This window comes from Chiloscyllium plagiosum, chromosome 4 (genome assembly GCF_004010195.1).
Source record: "Chiloscyllium plagiosum isolate BGI_BamShark_2017 chromosome 4, ASM401019v2, whole genome shotgun sequence".
In the NCBI taxonomy this organism is placed as follows: domain Eukaryota; kingdom Metazoa; phylum Chordata; class Chondrichthyes; order Orectolobiformes; family Hemiscylliidae; genus Chiloscyllium; species Chiloscyllium plagiosum.
Window position 1 is genome coordinate 59,150,905 of NC_057713.1, and position 22,175 is coordinate 59,173,079.

Consider the following 22,175-nt stretch of genomic DNA (forward strand, 5'->3'; position numbering starts at 1 on the left):
CAGCATAAGCAGCAAATGATAAATAGAGCTAAGCAATTCCACAATCAATAAATCAGATCTCAGCTCTGCAGCTCTGCCACATCCAGCCATGGATGATAGTGGAAAATTAAACAGCGCACCAGAGGTTCCACAAGTATTTCCATCCTCAATGATAAGGGAGCTGAGCACGTCAATACTAAAGATAATAATCATCAGCCAGAAGTGTTGAATGAATGATCCATCCTGGCTTCCTCCAGAGATCCCAAGCATCACAAATGCCAGTCTTCAGTCAATTCGAATCATTTCTTGTGATATCAAGAAATGGTTGAAGCTGCTGGATACTGCAAAGGCTGTGAACGCTAACAATATAGAAGTGCTGAAGAAGCACTGAAGAATTCAGATAAATGCGAGGTGCTGCATTTTGGGAAAGCAAATCTTAGCAGGACTTATACACTTCATGGGAAGATCCTAGGAACAAAGAGACCTTGGAGTGCAGGTTCATAGCTCCTTGAAAGTGGAGTTGCAGGTAGATAGGATAGTGAAAATGGCGTTTGGTGTGCTTTCCTTTATTGGTCAGAGTATTGAGTACAGGAATTGGGAGGTCATGTTGCGGCTGTACAGGATATTGGTTAGGCCACTGTTGGAATATTGCATGCAATTCTGGTCTCCTTCCTATCGAAAAGATGTTGTGAAACTTGAAAGGGTTCAGAAAAGATTAACAAGGATGTTGCCAGGGTTGGAGGATTTGAGCTATGGGGAGAAGCTAATAGGCTGGGGCTGTTTTCCCTGGAGCATCAGAGACTGAGGGGTGACCTTATAGAGGTTTACAAATCATGAGGGGCATGGATAGGGTAAATAGACAAAGTCTTTTCTCTGGGGTTGGGGAGTCCAGGACAAGTGGGCATAGGTTTAGGGTGAGAGGGGAAAGATATAAAAGAGATCTAAGGGGTAACTTTTTCACGCAGAGGGTGGTACGTGTACGGAATGAGCTGCCAGAGGATGTGGTGGAGGCAATTGCAACATTTAAGAGGCATTTGAATGGGTATATGAATAGGAAAGGTTTGGAGGGATATGGGCCGGGTGCTGGCAGGTGGGACTAGATTCGATTGGGACAGCTGGTCGGCATGGATGGGTTGGATCGAAGGGTCTATTTCCATGCTGTACATCTCTATGACTCTGTGACCTATGATCCTGAACTAACCAAACATTTTCCAGTATAGTCAGTTTTTCTATAACACGATGGTTGCATTCTTGTGCAATATGCGTTGTAGAAAAATCGCGCTTTAGAAGCAGTGCTTAAAGTGTGGCGATGTAATCTCATTTCAGCCAACACGTGTTTTAAAAGTTTGCACTTTAGAAACAGCATCCCCAATTTATCAATCATGTTACAGCAAATTCGAGTTGACGAAACGCGTGTTATGGCAGAACGACCTGCACAGCTACAATGCCTGCAACTGGCCTGACAATATGAAAAATTGCCCAGGTACATCCTGTACACAAAAAGCAGGACAAAGCCAAACTAGTAATTACTGCCCCATCAGTCTATTTGCAATAATTAATAAAGTGTTGTAAGATATCGTCAACAGTGCATTGAAGCAGTAAGTTTGGGTTCCATCAGGGTCATTCAGCTCCTGCCTTCATTTCAACCTCAGTTCAAATATGAACAAAAAACCAGAACTCCACAGGTAAAATGTGAGTAACTGCCCTTGATATCAAAAATTTATTTGACCAAGTGTGACATCTTGAAACCCTAGTAAAACCAGAGTAATGGAAATCAAAGGATTATTCTCAACTGATCATAGAATTTTACAGAAGAGGCCCTTCAGCTATTTAGTCTGTATCATCAAAACAGCACTAAATGAACACTAGTTCCACTTTCTAGCATTTGGCCCATAGTCTTGAATTTTATGACATTTCAGTGCTCATTGAAATACATTTTAAAGGTTGCGTGTATGCCTGCCTCAACTACCCTCCTAGGCATTGCATTCCAGACTACCATTACAACCTGGGTGATAAAACATCCTGAAATCCTGTCTAAACCTCCTGCTTTTCACCTTAAAAGTGTGCATCCTTGTTATTGTCTCTTCAACCACCCCCCCACCTCCCCCCATGACCTTCATAATATTATACATCACTGACAGGTCCCACTCAACCCTTCTTGCTCCAAAGAAAAAAATCACACAATGCCAAGTTATTGTCCAACAGGTTTAATCGGAAGCACTGAAGGAGCAGCACTCTGAAAGCTAGTGCTTCCAAACAAACCCGTTGGACTATAACCTGGTGTGTGATTTTTAACTCTGTACACCCCAGTCCAACACCAGCACCTGCAAATCATGCTTCAAAGAAAACAACTTGGTCCAGCTTCTCTTCATAACTAAAGTGCTTCATCCCAGGCAACATTTCCTCTGCAGATCTTCCATGCAATTATGTCCTTCCTATAGAGTGCAGACCAGAACTGCATATAGTACTACAGCTGTGGTCTAACCAAAGTTCGATACAGCTGCAATATAAACTCCTTGTTATTATAATCTCTGCTGTGACTGATAAAGTTAAGTGTCCCATCTTCCTTCTCAACTATCCTATTAACCTATGGGTATTTGTGGATAAGCGCCCAAAGATCCTTCTCCTCCTCTGATCTTCTGAGTATCCTATCATTCATTGTGCAATCTCCTGTCTTGTTACTTCGTCACTTTTCGGAGTTAAATTCCATCTGCCACTGATCTGCCCGTTTGACCAAATCGTTTATAATCTCTTATAACCCAAGACTTTCTTCCAGACTGTCAACTACAGGCAAGTCCTTGTTTCATCCACAAATTTACTTAGCATTCCCCCCACCCCCATTCTCATCTACATCATTTATATATGTCATGACCAATAAAGGACCCAGCTTTTATCCCTGTGCTGTGCCACTGGACATAGGACTCCAATCACACAAGTAGACTACTACCACCATCCCTACCTTCTGCCACTAAAACAGCTTTCAATCCAACTTTCCAAATTTTTCTGGATCCCACATACGTTTACTTTCTTTATCAGTCTCTCATGTGGGACCTTGTCAAAGGCCTTGTTGAAATCAATATAAACTACATCAACTGTACAACCATTGCCTACATACTTGGTAGCCATCTCAAAAAAAATCAACCAGATTTGTTCAGCATGACCTCCCTCTGACAAAGCCACACTGACCACCTCAGATCAAACCTTACCTCTTTAATTGGAGATTAATTTTCTCCTTCAGAATTTTCTTCAAAGGTTTCCCTACCACTGATATGAGACTCACTGATCTGTAATTCCTGCTGCTTCTTTCTCTGCACTGAAAAAGCAATGAAAGTCATGGAGTACAGCAGCCTGCAAGTAAGCACTGAAAACCCTATGTGCTAAAAACATGAGCCATTTGGTTGGCAGCCTGTGCTGAAATCAGTGAATGTGCACCAAGAAAGCAATGTGAAGTAGGGTGGCAGCCTCCAAGTAAGCGCAATGTATGTGAGTGCTGGGAAAGAAACTAAGAGCCATAAGATGCATCCTTAAGTAAATACGTGAGATGAATGTGTAGCATTGTGGACAAAACAATCTTGCAGAAGTATGCAAGTTGTAAATATCCTTCAGTACGAAAGTGAAGTGTTGAAAGGCTGTAATGGTTAGGCCAAAGGCAGTCACAATAATGTGCTGAGGCTGGTGTTTTGCTGGTGTTGGCTTGCAAGTTGTAAATATCCTTCAGTACGAAAATGAAGTGTTGAAAGGCTGTAATGGTTAGGCCAAAGGCAGTCACAATAATGTGCTGAAGCTGGTGTTTTGCTGGTGTTGGCTTGCCTTGGATGAAGGGTTGAGGAGGATACAGCCAATGGAACGTGTATGGACATTGAGGTGAAAAACCTGTTGGGATTAGCAATAGTTGAGCTGTGGCTGTCAGGCATTCGGTTTGAACTACAGGTCCAGAATTTGCACTGTCAGTTTGCTTAGGGAAGGAGTGTAGAGTTGCAAGACAGCTAACTGGAGTATTGATGAATGCAAATGCATGGAACTAACATAGTTGCCAATGAATGGTAAGATTCTAAAATGTAAAGCTTAATCAGAAAACTTAACTGTTTTGGGTTAAGATTGCATAATGTTCTTCATTTTTCTATGTTCCCTCGTTTCTTCTAGTCTTGCAAGGACTTCAGGGAATTTTGGTGCTGAAAATTGCAATTTCATTATTCATCTAGATTATAATTCTTACTGAAAACCCTCAGAATGCAAAAAGAAATAGATGATCAGATGGTTATTTATCATTATTTATTAATACATTTGAAAATTTTGCAACGATATGAGAAACATTTTTCTCAATATTTGCAGATGCTGTGCATCCAATTTGCTTTACTCTCAGTAGTTGTGATTAGTGTTTTTTGTAATTTCACCATATTACTGTGCCTGAGTCTTTAGAAAAATAACTTACTGTACTAGTTTATACTCAAAAACAAAAGAAAATCCCCAATTTATTTTTAATATATTCAGACTCATGTGGGTATGTAGACACAACTACTCTGAGAATATAATGCGGATCTGTGTTTTTTACATCATCTTATGGGATTTTCCAGCTATTTTCTATTTTTTGTCAATGTTTCAACAAAACTAAATCCATGGTCATAGTGAACATTAGAAATAACAGAAATAAATAAGGAAACCAAAACTACACACAGTGCTCAAGATGTGGTCTCGCTAATGCCCTGTATTACTGAAGTATTGCATCTTTACCATTATGTTCAATACCTCTTGAAATAAGGGATTGTATTCCAAAGTCACCTCAATTGCCAGGTGTAGCTCCATATTAACTTTTTGCGATTCGTGAACCATTTCTGCTTAAGTAAAACTTAATGTTTTTTCTTCTTCTTGCCAAAGTGAACAACTCCACATTTTCCTACAATATACTCACTCACTCAAACAAACCATCCCTATCTGTCTGCAACTTCCTTCTTCACAACATACTTTCCTCCATATCTTGATGATCTCTGCAAATTTAGCCACCATGCCTTCCCTCCCCTCACCTCACTGATGTAAATTAAAAGTTGAGTCCCCAGGGGACTCCAGTTTATGCAGATTTCTACCTTTTATCATTCATTCAATTTTCTATCTCTACAAATGTGTTACCACATACATCAGGAGCTTTGATTTTCCACAACAGCCTTTGATGCCACACTTAGAGTCATAGAATAATACAGTATGGAAACAGACCCTCAGCCCAACTAATGCACTCTGACCATGTTCCCAAACTAAACTAGTCCCACTTGCCTCTGTTGGGGCCATATTCCTCCAAATCTTTCCTTATCATGTACTTTCCAAATGTCTTTGAAATATTGTGAGTGAACCTGCATCCATTACTTCCTTTGGCAGTTAATTCCACGTATGAGCAACTATCTGTGTAAAAACATGCCTCTCACATCCTTTTTCAAGCTTTCTTCTCTTGCCTTAAAAATATATCCTTCGTTTTGAACTCCTCCATTCAAGGAAATGACCCTTGCTATTCACCATATCTGTACCCCCTATGATATTATAAAGCTCTATAACCTCAACTTCCTGGGCTCCAGAGAAAAAAGTCCTAGCCTATCCAGCCTCCCCCTATAATTCAAGCCTTTCATTCCCAGGAACATCCTGGTAAATCTTTTCTGAACTCCTTCCAATTTAATAGTGTTCTTCCTATAGCAAAGCAACAGAACTATACACAGAAGAGGTCTCACCAACATCCTGCACAACCTCAACATGACATCCCAACACCTATACTCAAAGGTCTAAGCAATGAAGGCAAGTGTGCTAACCACCTTCTTAATCACCCTGTGAAAATGTGACACAAATTTCAAAGAATTGTTTACCTGAACCCCCAGGTCTCTTTGTTTTAGTGTTACCCAGGGCCCTACCATTAATTGTATAAGGTAAAAACAAGGACTGCAGATTCTGGAAACCAGATTCTAGATTAGAGTGGTGCTGGAAAAGCCTCTATTCCTGATGAAGGGCTTTTCCCCGAAACGTCGATTTTCCTGCTCCTCGGATGCTGCCTGAACTGCTGTGCTTTTCCAGCACCACTCTAATCCAGATATTAATTGTATAAGTCCTGCCTTGTTTGTTTTACCAAAATGCAATGCCTCACAATAATCCAAATTAAACTCTTTCTGTTACTCCTCAGCCCATTGACTCAATTGATCAAGAAGTCTTTGTATCTTAGATTGCATTCTTCACTGTCCACTAAACCACCAATTTTAATGTCATCCACAAACTTACTAACCATGTTTCCTATATTCTCATCCAAATTATTTATATAAATGATGAACAAAAATGGAACCACTTCATCCAAATGCCTTCTAAAAATCCAGTTATAGTGTAAAGCACATTTTCAGGCTCCCCTTTATCAAGAATGTATGCTATTCTTTCAAAGAATTCCAACAAATTAGTTAAACACGATTCACCTTTGAAGAAACCGTGCTGACTCTCCTTGAGCACCTTGAGTTTTTTATGAGTGCAGTGGCAATCACTTCAATGATTAATTCCAACACCTTTCCTTTGATAGATATAAAGTTACCTATAGTTTCTGTGCTATGCTATGTTCTGTTTTTGAATAGAAGGGTTATATTTGGTACTTTCTAGCTGGCAGAACTTTTCCTGAGTCTAGGAAATTTTGGAAAATTAATATCAGCCTATTGACTCCCTCATTCACAACCTCTTTAAGGGCCTAGGATGAAATCCATCTGAGCTCTGAGACTTATTAATCACAGCTCCATCATTTTGTTTAGTGACACTTCTCTTGATTGTGATTTTGCTAAGTTCCTCACTCCCTTCAATCTCCAGATTTGCGGGAATGCCTTTTTGTGTCCTCTATAGTGAAGCAAAATGTTTGTTCCTGTCGTCTGCCATTTTTTGATTATCTGCAACTAATTTCCATTCTCACTCTAGAGGAGCATCACTCATCTCCCTTACTCTTTTCCATTATAAGTACCTATAGAAACTCAAGCTATCAATGTTTACATCCCTAGCTAGCTTCTTCTCCAACACAAAGTTCCTCCTGATTAACCTTTTAGTCATTCTCTGCCATTCTTTCCATTCACCCACTCAACTTTGCGCAAACTCCGCTCTGCTATTGAAGCCATAGGGTTTATATGTTGCTAGGGAGGATGTGGGGTGGGGGGGATGTGTCAACTGTATTTACAAGAGGGACATAAAGTAAAACAATGGAATTGGGATTGTGGCTTCAAGAAGAATTCCCACACCTGTCATAGTCACCTCAAATGCTAAGGGCTAGGGGGAAAAGAGGTGGTCAGGTGCTAGCTCACATGGATGGGTTGGGTGAGAACTTGGACAGATATGAAACTGATAGCATTCATGGGAATGCCAGTTGGGGAGGGATCTGAAATATTAGGTACTCATTGAAACATAGACTCGGAGGCGAGAAGCCACTGGCTGTAAAGGACTCACTGTCACCTTCCATCATGCTGGAAGTTGAAACTGTGCAATACAAAGAAAAAAGCTCAAGCGCACCTTGCGTTGATGATGTGTCTCAACTTGTGAGGGAGGGGGCTCCAAGACCTATCGATGTGAGGCACTTTAAAGGGAAAGAACAAGAAATACAGACTTATACCCTGTTTGAGGCACAAACCTGTAGAGACACTAAATCCTTGTGATCCGAATGCACTGGCTCCCTAAATGATGCATTCATCTCTGCCCAGACACTGCTGACTAACTCATTCCACTTTTGGACACAGAGGCAAGGGAAAGAATAGGGATGTATTAAGATGAGATTCACTGGTGTCAGCAGAACCCATTGCCCACGTACACCTTGTTCATCTTGCTTTCACATTGTGCAGCAAACTGTCAACAGAAACATCAATCTATAATACATTCTTGTAGGGAAATGAGGTTAGGTATTATGCTGGCATGGTTATGTTTAGGATTATGCAGAGAGTCAAACAAACAGATGTAGTACCAAAAAGAATACAAATGTCATACTTTCTGTAGAGTTCAATGTCAGTCACGAAAGTGCTCTTGATGGTTTTTTTTGTCTCTCTCTCTCCCTCCCAATCTGTCTTAGTGTTGTTCAAGCTTCCGCAGCTGGGAAGGAGGAGCTAGCTTTCCAGTGCAGCCTGTTGGTTCTGGAAATGTGAGGACTGCAGAGACTGGAGATCAGAGTCAAAAAGTGTGGTGCTGGAAAAGCACAGCCGGTCAGGTAGTATCCAAGGAGCAGGAGAGTCGATAATTCGAGCATAAGCTCTTCATAAGGAATCATCATTTGCTTGAAACATCAACTCTCCTGCTCCTTGGATGCTGCCTGACTGGCTTGCTTTTCCAGCACCACACTTCTTGGCTCTGGAAATGTGGTTGGGTGACCCTGAGGATCTTTGTTTCTGGATAGCTGTGATATGCTGAGGTGGCCTTCTTGACTTAACTCCCAAAGGTTGGAACAGAGGAAGCAGGATGGAGGTAGAGGGCCCAGCCACTTCTGCAGTGTCCCAAGATGAGACTTCGGAATGGCCTGTGTGTGGTTCCTTCTCTGCCTGGCACCTCTCTGTATCCTTGTGAGGAAGAGGCTCCAGCTGTATATGCTAGGTGCCCTGTGCCCCTGTTGCCATGCCTTCAATCCTGAGGACCAGTGATGGGGATGTTGGGGAGCAGGTGTGCATGTATCCAGCAGACCCTGAGTGTGCTGGACCTGGCTGTCCATGGCAGCTGCCAACCTGTCCGTGCAGCCTCTGGCTTCTGTGGGCATTGCATTCCTACATATGAGTTGCTGCTCCTGTTCCTCTCTATGAATGTGTATGAATTTCCTGATTACTGATACCACAGGGGCCTGGCCTGTCTTGGACTGAGCAGATGTCTAGTCTCCGCAGATGTATCCAGCAGACCCTGAGTGTGCTGGACCTGGCTCTCCATGGCAGTTGCCAACCTGTCCGTGCAGCCTCTGGCTTCTGTGGGCATTGCATTCCTACATATGAGTTGCTGCTTCTGTTCCTCTCTATGAATGTGTATGAATTTCCTGATTACTGATACCACAGGGGCCTGGCCTGTCTTGGACTGAGCAGATGTCTAGTCTCCGCAGTCTTCTGAGCGTCTGCTGTATTCCTTCCTCCGTCTATTGTAGAGCTGTCACAGTGATGTGCTCACAGATTTTACTCTCAGACTTTCTGAACCTAACATTTCCATTGAATTATCAATATCAAGAGGCAGCCTTGCCCATGCCTCCCCTGAGGCCTCAGTACTCACTTCCTCAGAGATCAAAGCAGTGGCTTCTGGCTACAGCCAGCTGTTTCTTGTAGAGGTCATGGAAGTTCCTCTGATACTTGCATGGCACGAGAGAGAAGACATTGCTGCCAATGGTGTGCAATGAATTTGCGATAGTGTGCAATGAATGACACTGACATCAGTGTTAATGTGAGACTTGCAATGGAATGAAGAATGGTATTTACTTGGTTGCTGGAACATGGATATCTCAGTATTCCTGCAGGAACGGTCCCAGTCTTCTCCTGCAAGGGCCAGGATTTTCTCCTGGTCAGTAGAGTGAGAGAAGTCTTCTGTCAGCCAGCCCTCCATCCATTCAATCCCTCCCTGCCCTACTGTGGGTGGTTTTCTCCTGGCATGAGAGCAAGGGAGGGAATGATGAAAGGATGTTGGGTGGCACAGCAGTTTAGTACTGGTTCAGGTGGTGGAAAGGCTTGTCAGGCCTCCTAGATGAGCAAGTAGGCTGCATTGAGGCCCACGCAGGGTTGGTGTTGATGGAAGGCAGAGCGAGTGAGGGAATTAGTACATGCAGAAGCAAGAATGGCAGAGCGTAGGTGTTGGTGGACACTGGAAGCAGTAACAGTAATAGAGTGAGTTTGAGATAGCAGAGAGATGAATGTGGTACTTATTCTGGCAGAGCAGAGAAGCTCGTTTATGTTCCTGACACTGCTGGGCATCCCTCTCCACCTAGGTGGAGACCTCAGACCAGGCTGCCAGGATTTGGAGTCATGACCTCCTGTGTCTGTTCTCTGCCTGAGTGGCTCTAACAAACCCAACCTGCCTTAGCTTCATACTGGAGCTTCCTACATTGCGGCTGGTCCAGGCCTGCTTCGGTCCAAACATAGCCACTGCTCCAGTTGAAGCTGCTGAGAGTCAAGAAGCACCACCTTTCTGGCAGGAAGGGTACACATTCTCCCTTAAAGGAGCAGAAGCCCCACGTGCAGCCACTTCACTTCCTGATCAACAAAATCCAATGGGGAATTTCAGAACTGCAGTTTCAACTGACCGAATCCCCCATCCTCACAACCCCTACCTCTGCATGAAACTCTGTGGGCCCTTGGCATCGTTCCTCTGTTTTTTCTTTGATACCCCTCTTTGATAGTATATTGTATGCAAAAGCAGCCATTCTGTGCCACCTTTTGTTCTAACAGACACCTCCTTGAATTTATTTTGGACATTTTTTCTTATTTTACTTTTTTTTAACTTTCCCCATTTTGTTTTATTTTTCATTTTACCTTCCTTTTCTTACATTAGCTTAGTTTTTGTTATCTTTATTGGTCAATTAGGGAAAAAACACAGAGATAAGATGAGGTTATTTTCATGCAGTAAATTGGTATAATGTGGAAATGACCATCTGAAAGGTTGAAGAAAGCCAAAGTGGCTTGGAAAATAAACTGCACAGACAGGAAAATGCAATCATGATGCCACATCATCTCTGATTACTGCACCCTGAGTAGACTCTTTGAATGCTATGCACTGTCCTTGAGATGGCTGCAGCAGTAAAGCGACTGTCACACATCTCCTTCTGGAGCACACCTTTGCAAAGATTTGGCGAAAGATGCAGTTGTTTGTATTGAGGTTAATGTCGAGCAGTTCTGTGATGCAGGCCTGTGTGCCTGGATGACTGTCTACTCATTGAAAGATACTCTTTTGCCTGCCTGAAACATGTTGCTTTTAATCTCTCAGACAGGTATAGATCTTCAAGCTGGCTTACTGACTGCTTGTTTTGAATGCTAATGTCTTTCTAATGGGTGATGAAATGAAAATGCACTTCCTTCCTTTGATGTCAACATTCAATCCAGTGTCACTGACTGATATTATAAAGGCCTTGCTGAGCAAATTGTTGTGATTTTAAAGTAGCCACTTTGAGTCTTGGATTAAGTTATTGATTTTATTCAAGCATTTGCCCAGAAAACGCTATGCTGGGCAACCTGGCAAGGATCACAAGTTCTGAAAGGATTAACTGATCTTCTGCATTTTCTCCTCCCTGTCTGCAACACGCATTACCCTTTTGTAATGTAATGATAAGCACTTCAGAAAGAACAGTATTCTTCAGCAAAGTGGATACAAAGCAAAGGAAGTGATACCCATGATTGGAAGTTAATACCCACCATGGAGGTACTTTGATTTTCCTGGAGCTCATTTACTTCAAAAACTACTGGCAATTACTTATGGTTTTGCAAAAATGTTCATAAGATATTAACAAGTACTTTGCAAAATAATTCAAATAGACATGCCGATAGAAGCATACAGGCCAAAGAATTCTATAATTTAAAATCCTTCAATATATTATGATGGAAGTACCTTAGACAGTGGCTTTTCCCCACTGTGCCTTGCAGTGGCTGTTTCAAAGCTTGAGAGCATCCCTCAGTATGTGTCAGTCTGCAACACTTATTCAAGGTCAAATATTTGCTCTGGAAGGCCAAAATGTTTCGGGCAGACAAAAGAGTATCTTTCACTGAGTTGATGGTCGTCCAGGCACAGAGGCCTGCATCACAGAACTGCTCGACATAAACCTCAATATAAACAACTGCATTTCTCGCCAAACCTCTACAAAGGCATGCTCCAGAAGGAGATGTGTGACAGCCCCTTTACCTCTCCAGCTATCTCAAAGACAGTGTAAAGTGGTCAGAGAGCTTGCTCAGGGAACCACACATCAGGATCAAACATTTCCTTTTCCTGCAGAACCTCAAAGTCATTGCATGCTGACCCCTGCCTCTTGGACTTGTGGTCAAAGGTATTTTTCTGTACAAATATTTCCATCAGGGATATATGACATGATAAGGTCCAAGTGTTAAGATTATTCCATAGCAATGGTGCCAGACCTATCCTTCACAACACTGGGGACAGGTAAAGCTGCAATACAGAGTGACACTTGATGTTTGGGGACCAGGTCTCTGGACAACTTGATGCAACCACAGACAAAGGAGGCCATCAGGATCAGAATAACATTGGATATGTTCTTCCCTCCAATTGAGGGTTTTGTATAAGGTTTCCCTGCTGAAACATCACCCAGGTAAAGTAGAAGATGGCTTGGGTGACTGCTGCAATGCAGGCTTGGGGAATGGGCCAGACCTACCGACGTAGAGCAATACCAAGACCGGATCATACCTCATGACTAGTTTTATATCCATCATCCAGAAGAAGTGGTGCTCCCACGTGTCCAGTTTCTGCTTCACTGTGGTTTTTAGTAATGCCAAGCTATATACTGGTACCTGCATGCTGATGGAGAAAGAGACAAGGAGTTGGCCGAGTTCCTGAAGAACATGGCCTCATTCCTACCTTTGCTCCCAAGGCCTGTAACAGGAGATAACGATATCCTCCTTACGCAGGGAAACCTTAAGCTGATGGCCTCTCTGCCGAAGAGTGTCACCTCTCTCAGGCTCACATCCTTCCTGATGTATTCAGAAAAAGGCTGTACGTAGGACACAAATAAGGTAGGGAGCGAGGTGAGCACTGCCTGACTCCAGACTTGAATGAGAAACTTTCAGATTCCCAATCAATGATTTAGATTGCCCTAATGATGTTTGTGTAAAGCAACTGGATCCAATTGCAAATCCTTCCTCAAAGCCCATTTATGATAACAGATCCATCCTGTAGTGTGTAATGTTCTGTCAAATTCCATCTTTTGGCCCAAGCTGTGGAGGCTGGTGCCCATCATCCCTTTCCTGCTTTTAGGCAATTGTATCTCTGAGTAGCACAAAGCTCTTAGAGATCTTCCTTCCAGGTACAGTACAGGTCTGGTCAGGATGAATCACCAACTCTAGAGCAGACTAGACCTGACCTGTTTTGAAAATGTGTCTGCAGAGCTTTTTAAAAAAGTATACAACTATCTGGCATAATAAGTATTTACCTCTCACTATGGTGTCCTAAAGTTACTTTCTCATTTAACACACCAGTCTAATTATCTATAATTAAATTATACAATTGGGTATTATCTAGTAAATTTCAACAATTTCATGAAACGGTTTTTCGGACATGTTAGACACATTTTTGCATTCACCATGTTATTTTTGGGTGTAGCAGTATGCCTAACGAATCAGAAAATTAGACCTCTACCCATTAAATTTTCATTTTCACCTGATTAAAATTTATGATGTCAGATTCAATGTGTGTAGGAAACATCCATGAGTTTGTGGATTGATGCATATAAATGATGACAGTTGTAATGAATGGACATAATTTTCCATAATGTAAACAGAATACTCTGGAAATACTTAGCAGGACTGGCAACATATCTGGGAAACAGTTAACACTTCAAGTCTGTGACCTATCATTGGAACTGATTTTCATTTAGTGCTGCTTTGATTCCCTCCCCAAATACTGTATAGACTTGACAGCCAGCTTTGCAGCATGCTGAGCAGTTGACCAAAGCAAAGAGCCAGGAGGAAGATCTCCAGGTCATTCACAATTGTTTTGCTTTGTTTTTTTTCCTTGTTATCATTTAGATGTTCAAAAGCCTTTGAGGAATTGCTGTGGTGTTTTCTTTGTACTGCAACTGATATAATGAAGTAAAAGGCTTTCACCATGAAATCCTCCCAGGATTGAGAGAAGGAAACAATTAAGGAGAGATATTGAGCATTACAGGATGCACTAAATATTGACACCCTGATGAAGAGCTTTTGCCTGAAACGTTGATTTTCCTGCTCCTCGGATGCTGCCTGACCTGCTGTGCTTTTCCAGCACCACTCTAATCTAGCACCAAATATCACTCCAAGTTGTAATTTATTGTTAGGGGTGTGCTCACCTTAAATTAATATGAAATTAGCCCACTACTTCAACATCTATATTTTGCCCGGGCTTTCAACAATGTGCTATCCCCTACATTTCAATGCAGGCTACAAATCATGACTTCTTGGTACCTAAATCACTTTCTAAACCTTCACAACATTCTGCACATGACACTTTAATATAACCAAATGTTAATAATTAAAACCTATATAACTATAGTTTTTGCTACATGGTCACCTTTGTAACAATGTATGTTGAATATTTTCTTAAAACTAACATGATACGTCAGTGGAAACAGTTGACACAAATGGTAGTGAACCACAAATCAAGCCTTACTATTTTCAGATTTACCACAATGTAAAATTTTGATTAAACCACCGAATGGTTAATTAACCTTAGCCATTTAATTCAGGTGACAGCATATGCACTACATTAGTTTTTCATTATCAAAAAAAATTATTTTGTTTTATTGTAATAAAACTGTTTTGAATCAACTTCAGGAAGAGAAATATGGATCATTAACTAATAATTCTATAATGTAAACTCTGCTGCTTTCAAAAATTCCCACACACATACATACGGACTCAGAAAGAGACAAGGCGAAGATATTAAGAGTTTAAAAAGACAGAAAGAAATGCAGACCACAAGAGTTGAGTTAGCTTCTTTCAATTCCTTCTGCTTTTATTCAGTTCTTTTTTTGCTGATGTGATAAGCTTTTTTGCGCACCAATGCGGTCTTTCATTCACTTGTTGAGTCTTTTCTCCTTTTTACTTTGAAAAGACAAGTTGGAGAGAGCGCAGTTTTAAGGGAAATGATGAGTGAGGTTTTATGTTGCTCTCCACTCAGAAGGATGAGGCAGAAATTAAGATGCTTTCTCTTGGCAGACTAGATGTTTCTGCTATATGGTTCAGATGGTTCCTGTAGCCCTGTCGATGTAGCCCTGAAACTGCCCTGACACTCATATACACCATAGAGCCATTGCATCTACATCTTTTCCACTCCTTTAATGAGGCGACATTGTAGTTGCAACTCACAATGAGTTCCAGCAATTCATTTTAAATACTGCCGCAAGTAACTCACTTCCTAACTCCCCAAAGCCTGTCCACCAGCTACAAGGAATAAGTCAGGAGTGTGATGGAATACTCCCCAATTGCCTGTTGGATGTAGCTCCAACAACACTCAAGAAGCCTGACACTGACATTGACCAACCAGGTTGTATCCTCTACCTGTCATCACCTATCCCCACTTCACCACCCTGCCCCCACCTCCCCCTTTATCTGCAGCTCCCCCCACACCCATCATCAGTCCTGAAGAAGGGTTACACCCAAAACGTTGACATCTACACCTCATGTTCTGACTGGCTTGCTGTTTTCTTCCAGCCTCCTGACTCTCCAGGACAAAGCAGTCCACTTCATTGGCACTGTAAGATGCACTGCAGGAATTCACCAAAGATCCTTAGATAGCATCTTCTAAACCATGATCTCTTCCATCTAGAAGGACAGGGCAGCAGATACATGGGACCACCTGTATTTGCAAGTTCCCCTCCAAGCCACTCCCCATCCTGACTTGGAAATATATTGCCGTTCTTTCATTGTCGCTGTGTCAGAATTCTAGAATTTCATCCCTAGCACATTGTGGGTCTTCATAAAACATGGATGCAGTGGTTCAAGAAGGCAGCATATATGCCCTTCTGAAGGGCAACTAGGGACGGGCAATATGTGCTGGTCATCAGTGACAGCCAAATCTCACAAGTGAATAAAAAAAGGTCTTCTTCCACAATTTCCATGGATTAAAGCAGTATCTTTTCCCAATTTTAATCTACAGTGCAAAACTAAAAGCCAACCAATTCTTATGAATAAGTTTAAGCCTCATGAGGTTGAAGTGACTCACTTTCTGGAATCAGAAGTCTGAAGCAGAACTGTTGTGAACTGAATGTATCCATAACTGTATGAGCAGCCTAGGATATTTTCAGCCACAGGATACAAGCCAGCGGGACTGGCAAAATACTCTGATAACTGAGATACAATACCACCATCCATGCTCATTCCTGCATTTCAGTCCTTTTGAGATCAGTGAAATCCTCTTTCTAGATATTCCATAACTGATAACCAACATGTCAAAGCTCAAATAAATAATGCAACACAATCTGAAATCCATGAACTCAATGATAATAAACAGTAAGAAAGGCTGCACTTGCTCTTAGGCTGCTGTGTGGACATGCTGATTTAAAACTGCCACACATTTACATTGTGAACTGCATTATTGTAAAACCATCCTCAACAGCAGTCTTGTAGGCTCCTATTCCCAAGCAACTGTCTAAAATACTTAGCTTCATATCTGTACCAATTTCTAATGCAACAAAACATCCTTACTTTAAAGCAGATAATATGAAATAGAACTATAAAATTGTTACTGTACAAAAAGAGACAAATTAGCCCACATGACCATTATTGCTATCTGCAAGCGTAAGTTACTTGATTCCACTCTCTGTCCTTGCCCCATTGTGGTGCATTGTGTTTTGCCTTCAGATCCTAATCCAGTTTGGGTTCAAGTCCCATCCGCTCCAGAGATATCTGAGCAGATTGATAATTTAAACATTTTATTGCTATTAACTCTCTATTACCCCATCAAGAAAAGGTCAAGTTAATTAAACAGTATTTGTCTTTAATAAATCAATGTAGACTTTCCTGAATTAATCCATACTTAGCCTATGATTGTTAAATTTTAGCCCAGATTCTGATTTTTAAAAGTATTCCTATTACTGGGATTAAACTGACTGGTGTTGAAGAGTGTGGTACTGGAAACGCACAGCTGGTCAGGCAGCATCCAAGGAGCAGGTGAATTGACATTTTGAGCACAATCTCTTCATCAGGGCATAAGTTCGAAACATCAATTCTCCTTCTCCTTGGATGCCGCCTGACCGGCTGTGCTTTTCCAACACTACACTCTTCAACTCTGATCTCCTGCATCCGTAGTCCTCACTTTCTCCTCCTTAAACTGACTGATGTTTGACTTTGCTTTTCTTTTGATCAAGGGTGGAAGATAAAATGGTAAAAACAATGACTGCAGATGCTGGAAACCAGATTCTGGATTAGTGGTGCTGGAAGAGCACAGCAGTTCAGGCAGCATCCAAGGAGCTTCCAAGGGTGGAAGATAGCTGAGGCAGGATGCAAGATAGAATTCAAGACAACAGGTTTCTCTACCACCTGTGTCATCATTATCTGCTTCTGTTTTCTTAGCTCTTTCACACAAATTATACCCTTCCATTTCACTTTTCTAAATCTGTCATGACATTTGAAATGAGGGAATTTACCTACAAGAACCGATATTTCATAGGCCTCACTCTTAGTCGTCTCCTGCAGTGAGTCAGTAAGAGAATTTCCAACTGTTCATGGTGAATCAATAATGTCATGGCCACAGATCAGAACCTCAAATTACTGAGGACATCTTTAACCTATAATTCTAAAATGTGTGTTTTTAAAAGAAGGCTGATATAGCCAAAATGGCTGTGAATGTAAGTTAAGGCAACACCTACAGAGAAGTCATATCTATGGACGAGAACAAAATTTCAAACAACAGCCCTTCAAAGGAAGGATGAGGCAAAACAAAACTGATCCCAGAGGCTGATGACTTCCTGCTCAACAAGAAACTAGCTCCTGCAGATTACGTCCCAAACTGTAGGCACATTTTGTGTTCTCTCTTTGAAGAACACACACAAGCCAGTTTCAACTCAGCTGGACTGTGCTAGCTGGACTGAACATTCTCAGGTAAACCAGGCAGCTTTTGAGAATTAGCATGCTGTGAAGGTCACAGTCAAAGAACTATAACCTAGTTAGGTAAGGACACTCTCTCACCGAGCTAGCTGCCAGACAAAAGAAAATAGCACAACAAAAAGAATTTTTCTCACCCTGAATGCTGGAATTCAGTCACAGTCAAAATGAATCCAAACTATAGAATACCATGCAATCTGCAAAACTAAGAATTGCAAAACTAATGTGGCACAGTGGCTCAGTGGTTAGCACTGCTGTCTCAGCACCAGGGACCCAGGTTCGATTCCAGCCTCGGTGACTGTCTGTCACATTCTCCCCGTGTCTGCATGGGTTTCCTCTGGGTGCTCCAGTTTCATCCCACCATCCAAAGATGTGCAGGTTAGGTGAATTGGTCATGCTAAATTGTCCATAAAGTTAGGTGCATAAGTTAGCGGGGATAGGTCTGGATGGGTTACTCTTCGGAGGGTTGGTGTGGACTAGTTGGGTCGAAGGGCATGTTTCCATGTTGTAGGGAATCTAATCTAATCTAACTCTTTAACTAGTAACATAAATATTACTGGAACCCTCCTTGAAAATGGTCACAATATTCAACTATCCACTCTTCCCAAACAATTCAGAGTATGATCTGTATACCTTTCCTCACCTTTCCTTTTGTGTTCATATATGGTGCATTAGTATTTTATCTTGCATGTAGCTACTGATAAATTCTCTTCTTTGTTAATTCAAGGAAGCCTTCTTAAATTGGCTCTTTTTAAAACAAATTAATGGTTCTGAAAGGAATGCATCCACAAAGAATGGGACCATTTTTCAAATAATCATGTTGCAATCAACCCGGGAGAGATGAGAAAAGAAAGTGAGCTACTTCACCTCTCCTCATTTGAAGGCTTAACAGTTTGGTGTATTCCATTCAGAACTGTAATGAAATGGGAAATTCATCTGGGGTCTGTCAGCATGCTACCTATGATTGAAGTATACATGTATACATAATACTGAGCCATGTTAGATGATTTATTTTACATTTGACCGCTTGCAGAGCTAAATGAATAAACAATTTCTCTGGAATATTGCGCTGTATATATTATATATCTTATATGTTGTACATATTGAGATCTGTTTCATGGGCATTTATTATAAGATTTGAAAGTCCTTGAACTGCTTGGAGGTGAGCAAAGATTAGTGTCATAAATACTTACTAATTATTAATAGTTTCTCCTTTCTTAACCGTTCAGCCAGCATTTTTCTGCACTGTTTCCACATGTTTAGTGTTTTGTATAAGATATTAAACAGGCAGTGATTGCTGGAGATGATGAATAGATGAAAAAAATACAGGTGATTTGGTGATGGTGAGGAAAAGAAAGTATTCAGTTGTGTCTAAGAGCATTTCTGGATATGAAAGAAGAGAAGAAAAGAAAGGAAAAGTAAACTGATAATGACTGCTTTACATTTGTTCTGGACTGCTCTCCTTGAGGGTCATGATGCACTCCACATTTTGATAAAAATTCTACCAGCTGTGTCAAAGATGCAGGATAACAGCAACCTGCTAGATGCCTGACAGATGTTGTTTTATATAACATCTTGGTAGCTCCCAAATTTGAGACTTTCATTTCAATGCCCATGTTAAAATGCTGTAGACCTCAATATTATGTAATGATGCACAAATTGTCCGCCCCGAATGAATTAAACTGCCTATCATAGGTAATTCCACACATAAACATCTTAAATTAGAATGACATACTTAGGGCAGAATTTGATGCCCTCCACCAATGGTATGTTTGCTTGTGAGGACCCTGCTGCCTTTATGCCACTATCTTAGCTTACACGCGACCATCCTTCTCACCAGTTAATAAAGCCTGTTAACAGCAAGTGGACAATTAGTGCCTACTTAATGTGACGGTTAGTGCCGGGGGATAGGGTCATACTAAAATGTGCCTCATTAGGAGACTTAGAAAGTGGGGTGGACTTGCTGAAAGTTACTCCCTGCCTTGTTGTTGGCCCTTATAACCCTTTACAATACCCATCCTGGGCTTCTACTTAGCATCACTCACCTGCATCTGAATCCATTGGTAATCATAGACCTAGAGTGCGTATAGTGCTAGCAGCAGCAACTGCTTCCCCATTGCCACAGTTGCTAGTCTCTAAATGGCCAGCAACTCTTTGGTGGGGCAGTACCTCCACCTCCCAGAGAAATGTCATCACTTTCTAACTAAGCATCTGACAGGCACAGCTCTGAAAACCTTTCCAGGAAGAAGTGATGCAAGGCTTTCAGAAGTTATCCAGGCCACTGTCACCTTCATTAAATACTGCCCTTGGTGTCAGCATGGTAGAGATCAGGAAATTGCAATTTATGCCCTCCATACAGACATATGCCAATAGAAGTCCAGTGTCACTGATTTATAGAGATGAGCGTCTCCTCTATGCTGCTGGAAAGATTTCAGTTTGCAAGCCAAGTTCAATATCGATTTGTACCTGAGCTAAACTCATCAACCACAATCAATGTGTGAAACAGTTTAATACAATCACAGCTGCTAGCTGCACATAACATGAACTCAATTCAATAAAGAAGTAGAGACATTTGTTCCCAATTGATGAAGGAACACTTTTAGTATGTAATATTTATTTCATTCTATCTCTGATGCTGAGATTATCTTGTTTTCAGGTTGGGTGTGATGGGGTTTCTCGCCTCAGTGCTTCAGCCCTGAATAATGAATTCTTTGCTTACGCAGCACAAGGTTGGAAGGAACGATTAGCAGAAGGTACAATTAATTCATCAATTCATCTAAATCTGTGATGTACAAGCAGAACTTTGAATTTGATGCTTTCATCAAAGTAGGAGTATTCAATTTTGTCTAGCCTGTGGCCATGTTTCTTCTGTAGTATTTCCTCAACCTTCTCTCCCATGAATAGTAAAAATTTTCAGGTGCATTCTCCGCATTGTTAGTGTAGCTTTCGACACCCTCTACCCAGCAGAATGGCAACTAGTAAGCAGGTTGAGTTCAAATGAGCTCCTGCTTACTGGCCTCACAAACAAAACTCACGTTAGCAGCCCTCCCAAGTAATATGCACAGTGTGCAATTGTCATTGAATTTCAGGCTGTTTTACTGATCAGTAAAAGTTAGTGTCAATGTCAATGTAAAATCTGCATTATCGTCCACGAGACAATTTATTGGAGTCTTTTCACAAACATATCATGCGGTATTGTGAACATTAAATCAGATGAGGTTTGAATAATAGCTATATGTGGAAATTGTGTCAACATTTATAAATTCCTATTTTCTTTCAGATTGAATGTCAGTTGTATATAAATCCTGTGAAAATATGAATCCCAAAGACATAGCTTTGTCATAATTTAAATGGCAAGTATATTCAAAAATCATTAATTTCTAAACCAGGCAATAAAACTTAGCAGACATTTAGATTTAGAGGTTAAACCTAGACAAATTTTGATTTTGACCTCTTATTTAGCACATATGCTGACATTTTCGTCTTGTGATTTTATATTTTAAACTAAAAATATATTTTACTGCAAGAGATACAAAATATTTAAATATTGAATTTTACTCTTGAATTTATGCATAACTGAGTCTGATAAATGTGACCCCAATTCCATTGTATCATGGTTTAAATACAGCACATACTTACAATATTTATAAACAGCAATTCACTTCATGGATGCAAGTAGAACTGACACTGGTCATTGTGCCTGACACAATGATAGCCCAATTTATCTGAATTGAAAGACCACTGATATAACTATTTTCAATGGAAAAATATATCATTTCAATGATTTAGGAAGGAAATAGCATGATTCAATATTACTTAAATGTAATCCTCGAACAAAGATTTGAAGAAGGGTCACACCCAACTCCATGCTTGCCTTGAACTCCTTGAACTTAAATCTCTATAAGGTCTCAGCCTCTGGTGCTCCAGAGAAAACAGCCTCAGTCTGTTCAACCTCTCCCTATAGTTCAAATCCTCCAACCCTGGCAACATCTTTGTAAATCTTTTCTGAATCCTTTCAAGTTAAACAACATCTTTTCGATAGGAAGGAGACCAGAATTGCATGCAATATTCCAACAGTGGCCTAACCGATGTTCTGTACAGCCGCAACATGACCTCCCAACTCCTGTACTCAATACTCTGACCAATAAAGGAAAGCATACCAAATGCCTTCTTCACTATCCTATCTATCTGTAACTCTACTTTCAAGGAGCTATGGACCTGCACTCCAAGGTCTCTTTGATCAGCAACACTCCCCGGAACCTTACCATTAAGTGTATAAGTCCTGCTACGTTTGCTTTCCCAAAATGCAACATCTCGCATTTATCTAAATTAAACTCCGTTTGCCACTCCTCAGCCCATTGGCCCATCTGAATAAGATCCCATAATTTTAAACTAGTTATGGAGAAGGGCAAAACTGGTTCACAGGTTAAAATTCTAAATTGGGGCAAGGCGAATTTTGAT

The 22,175-nt window shown here is 41.0% G+C and overlaps 1 protein-coding gene across 3 annotated transcripts in view; it reads left to right on the top strand.

Annotated features, from left to right (window-relative positions):
- Positions 1 to 22,175, top strand: part of LOC122549068 (putative Polycomb group protein ASXL3) — a 294,423-nt gene that overhangs the window by 246,392 nt on the left and 25,856 nt on the right. For all 3 annotated transcript variants that reach the window (XM_043688272.1, XM_043688273.1, XM_043688274.1), the window contains one exon: positions 20,371 to 20,467. In XM_043688272.1, coding sequence (XP_043544207.1) covers positions 20,371 to 20,467 — 97 coding nt within the window. The remainder of the gene's footprint in view (positions 1 to 20,370; positions 20,468 to 22,175) is intronic.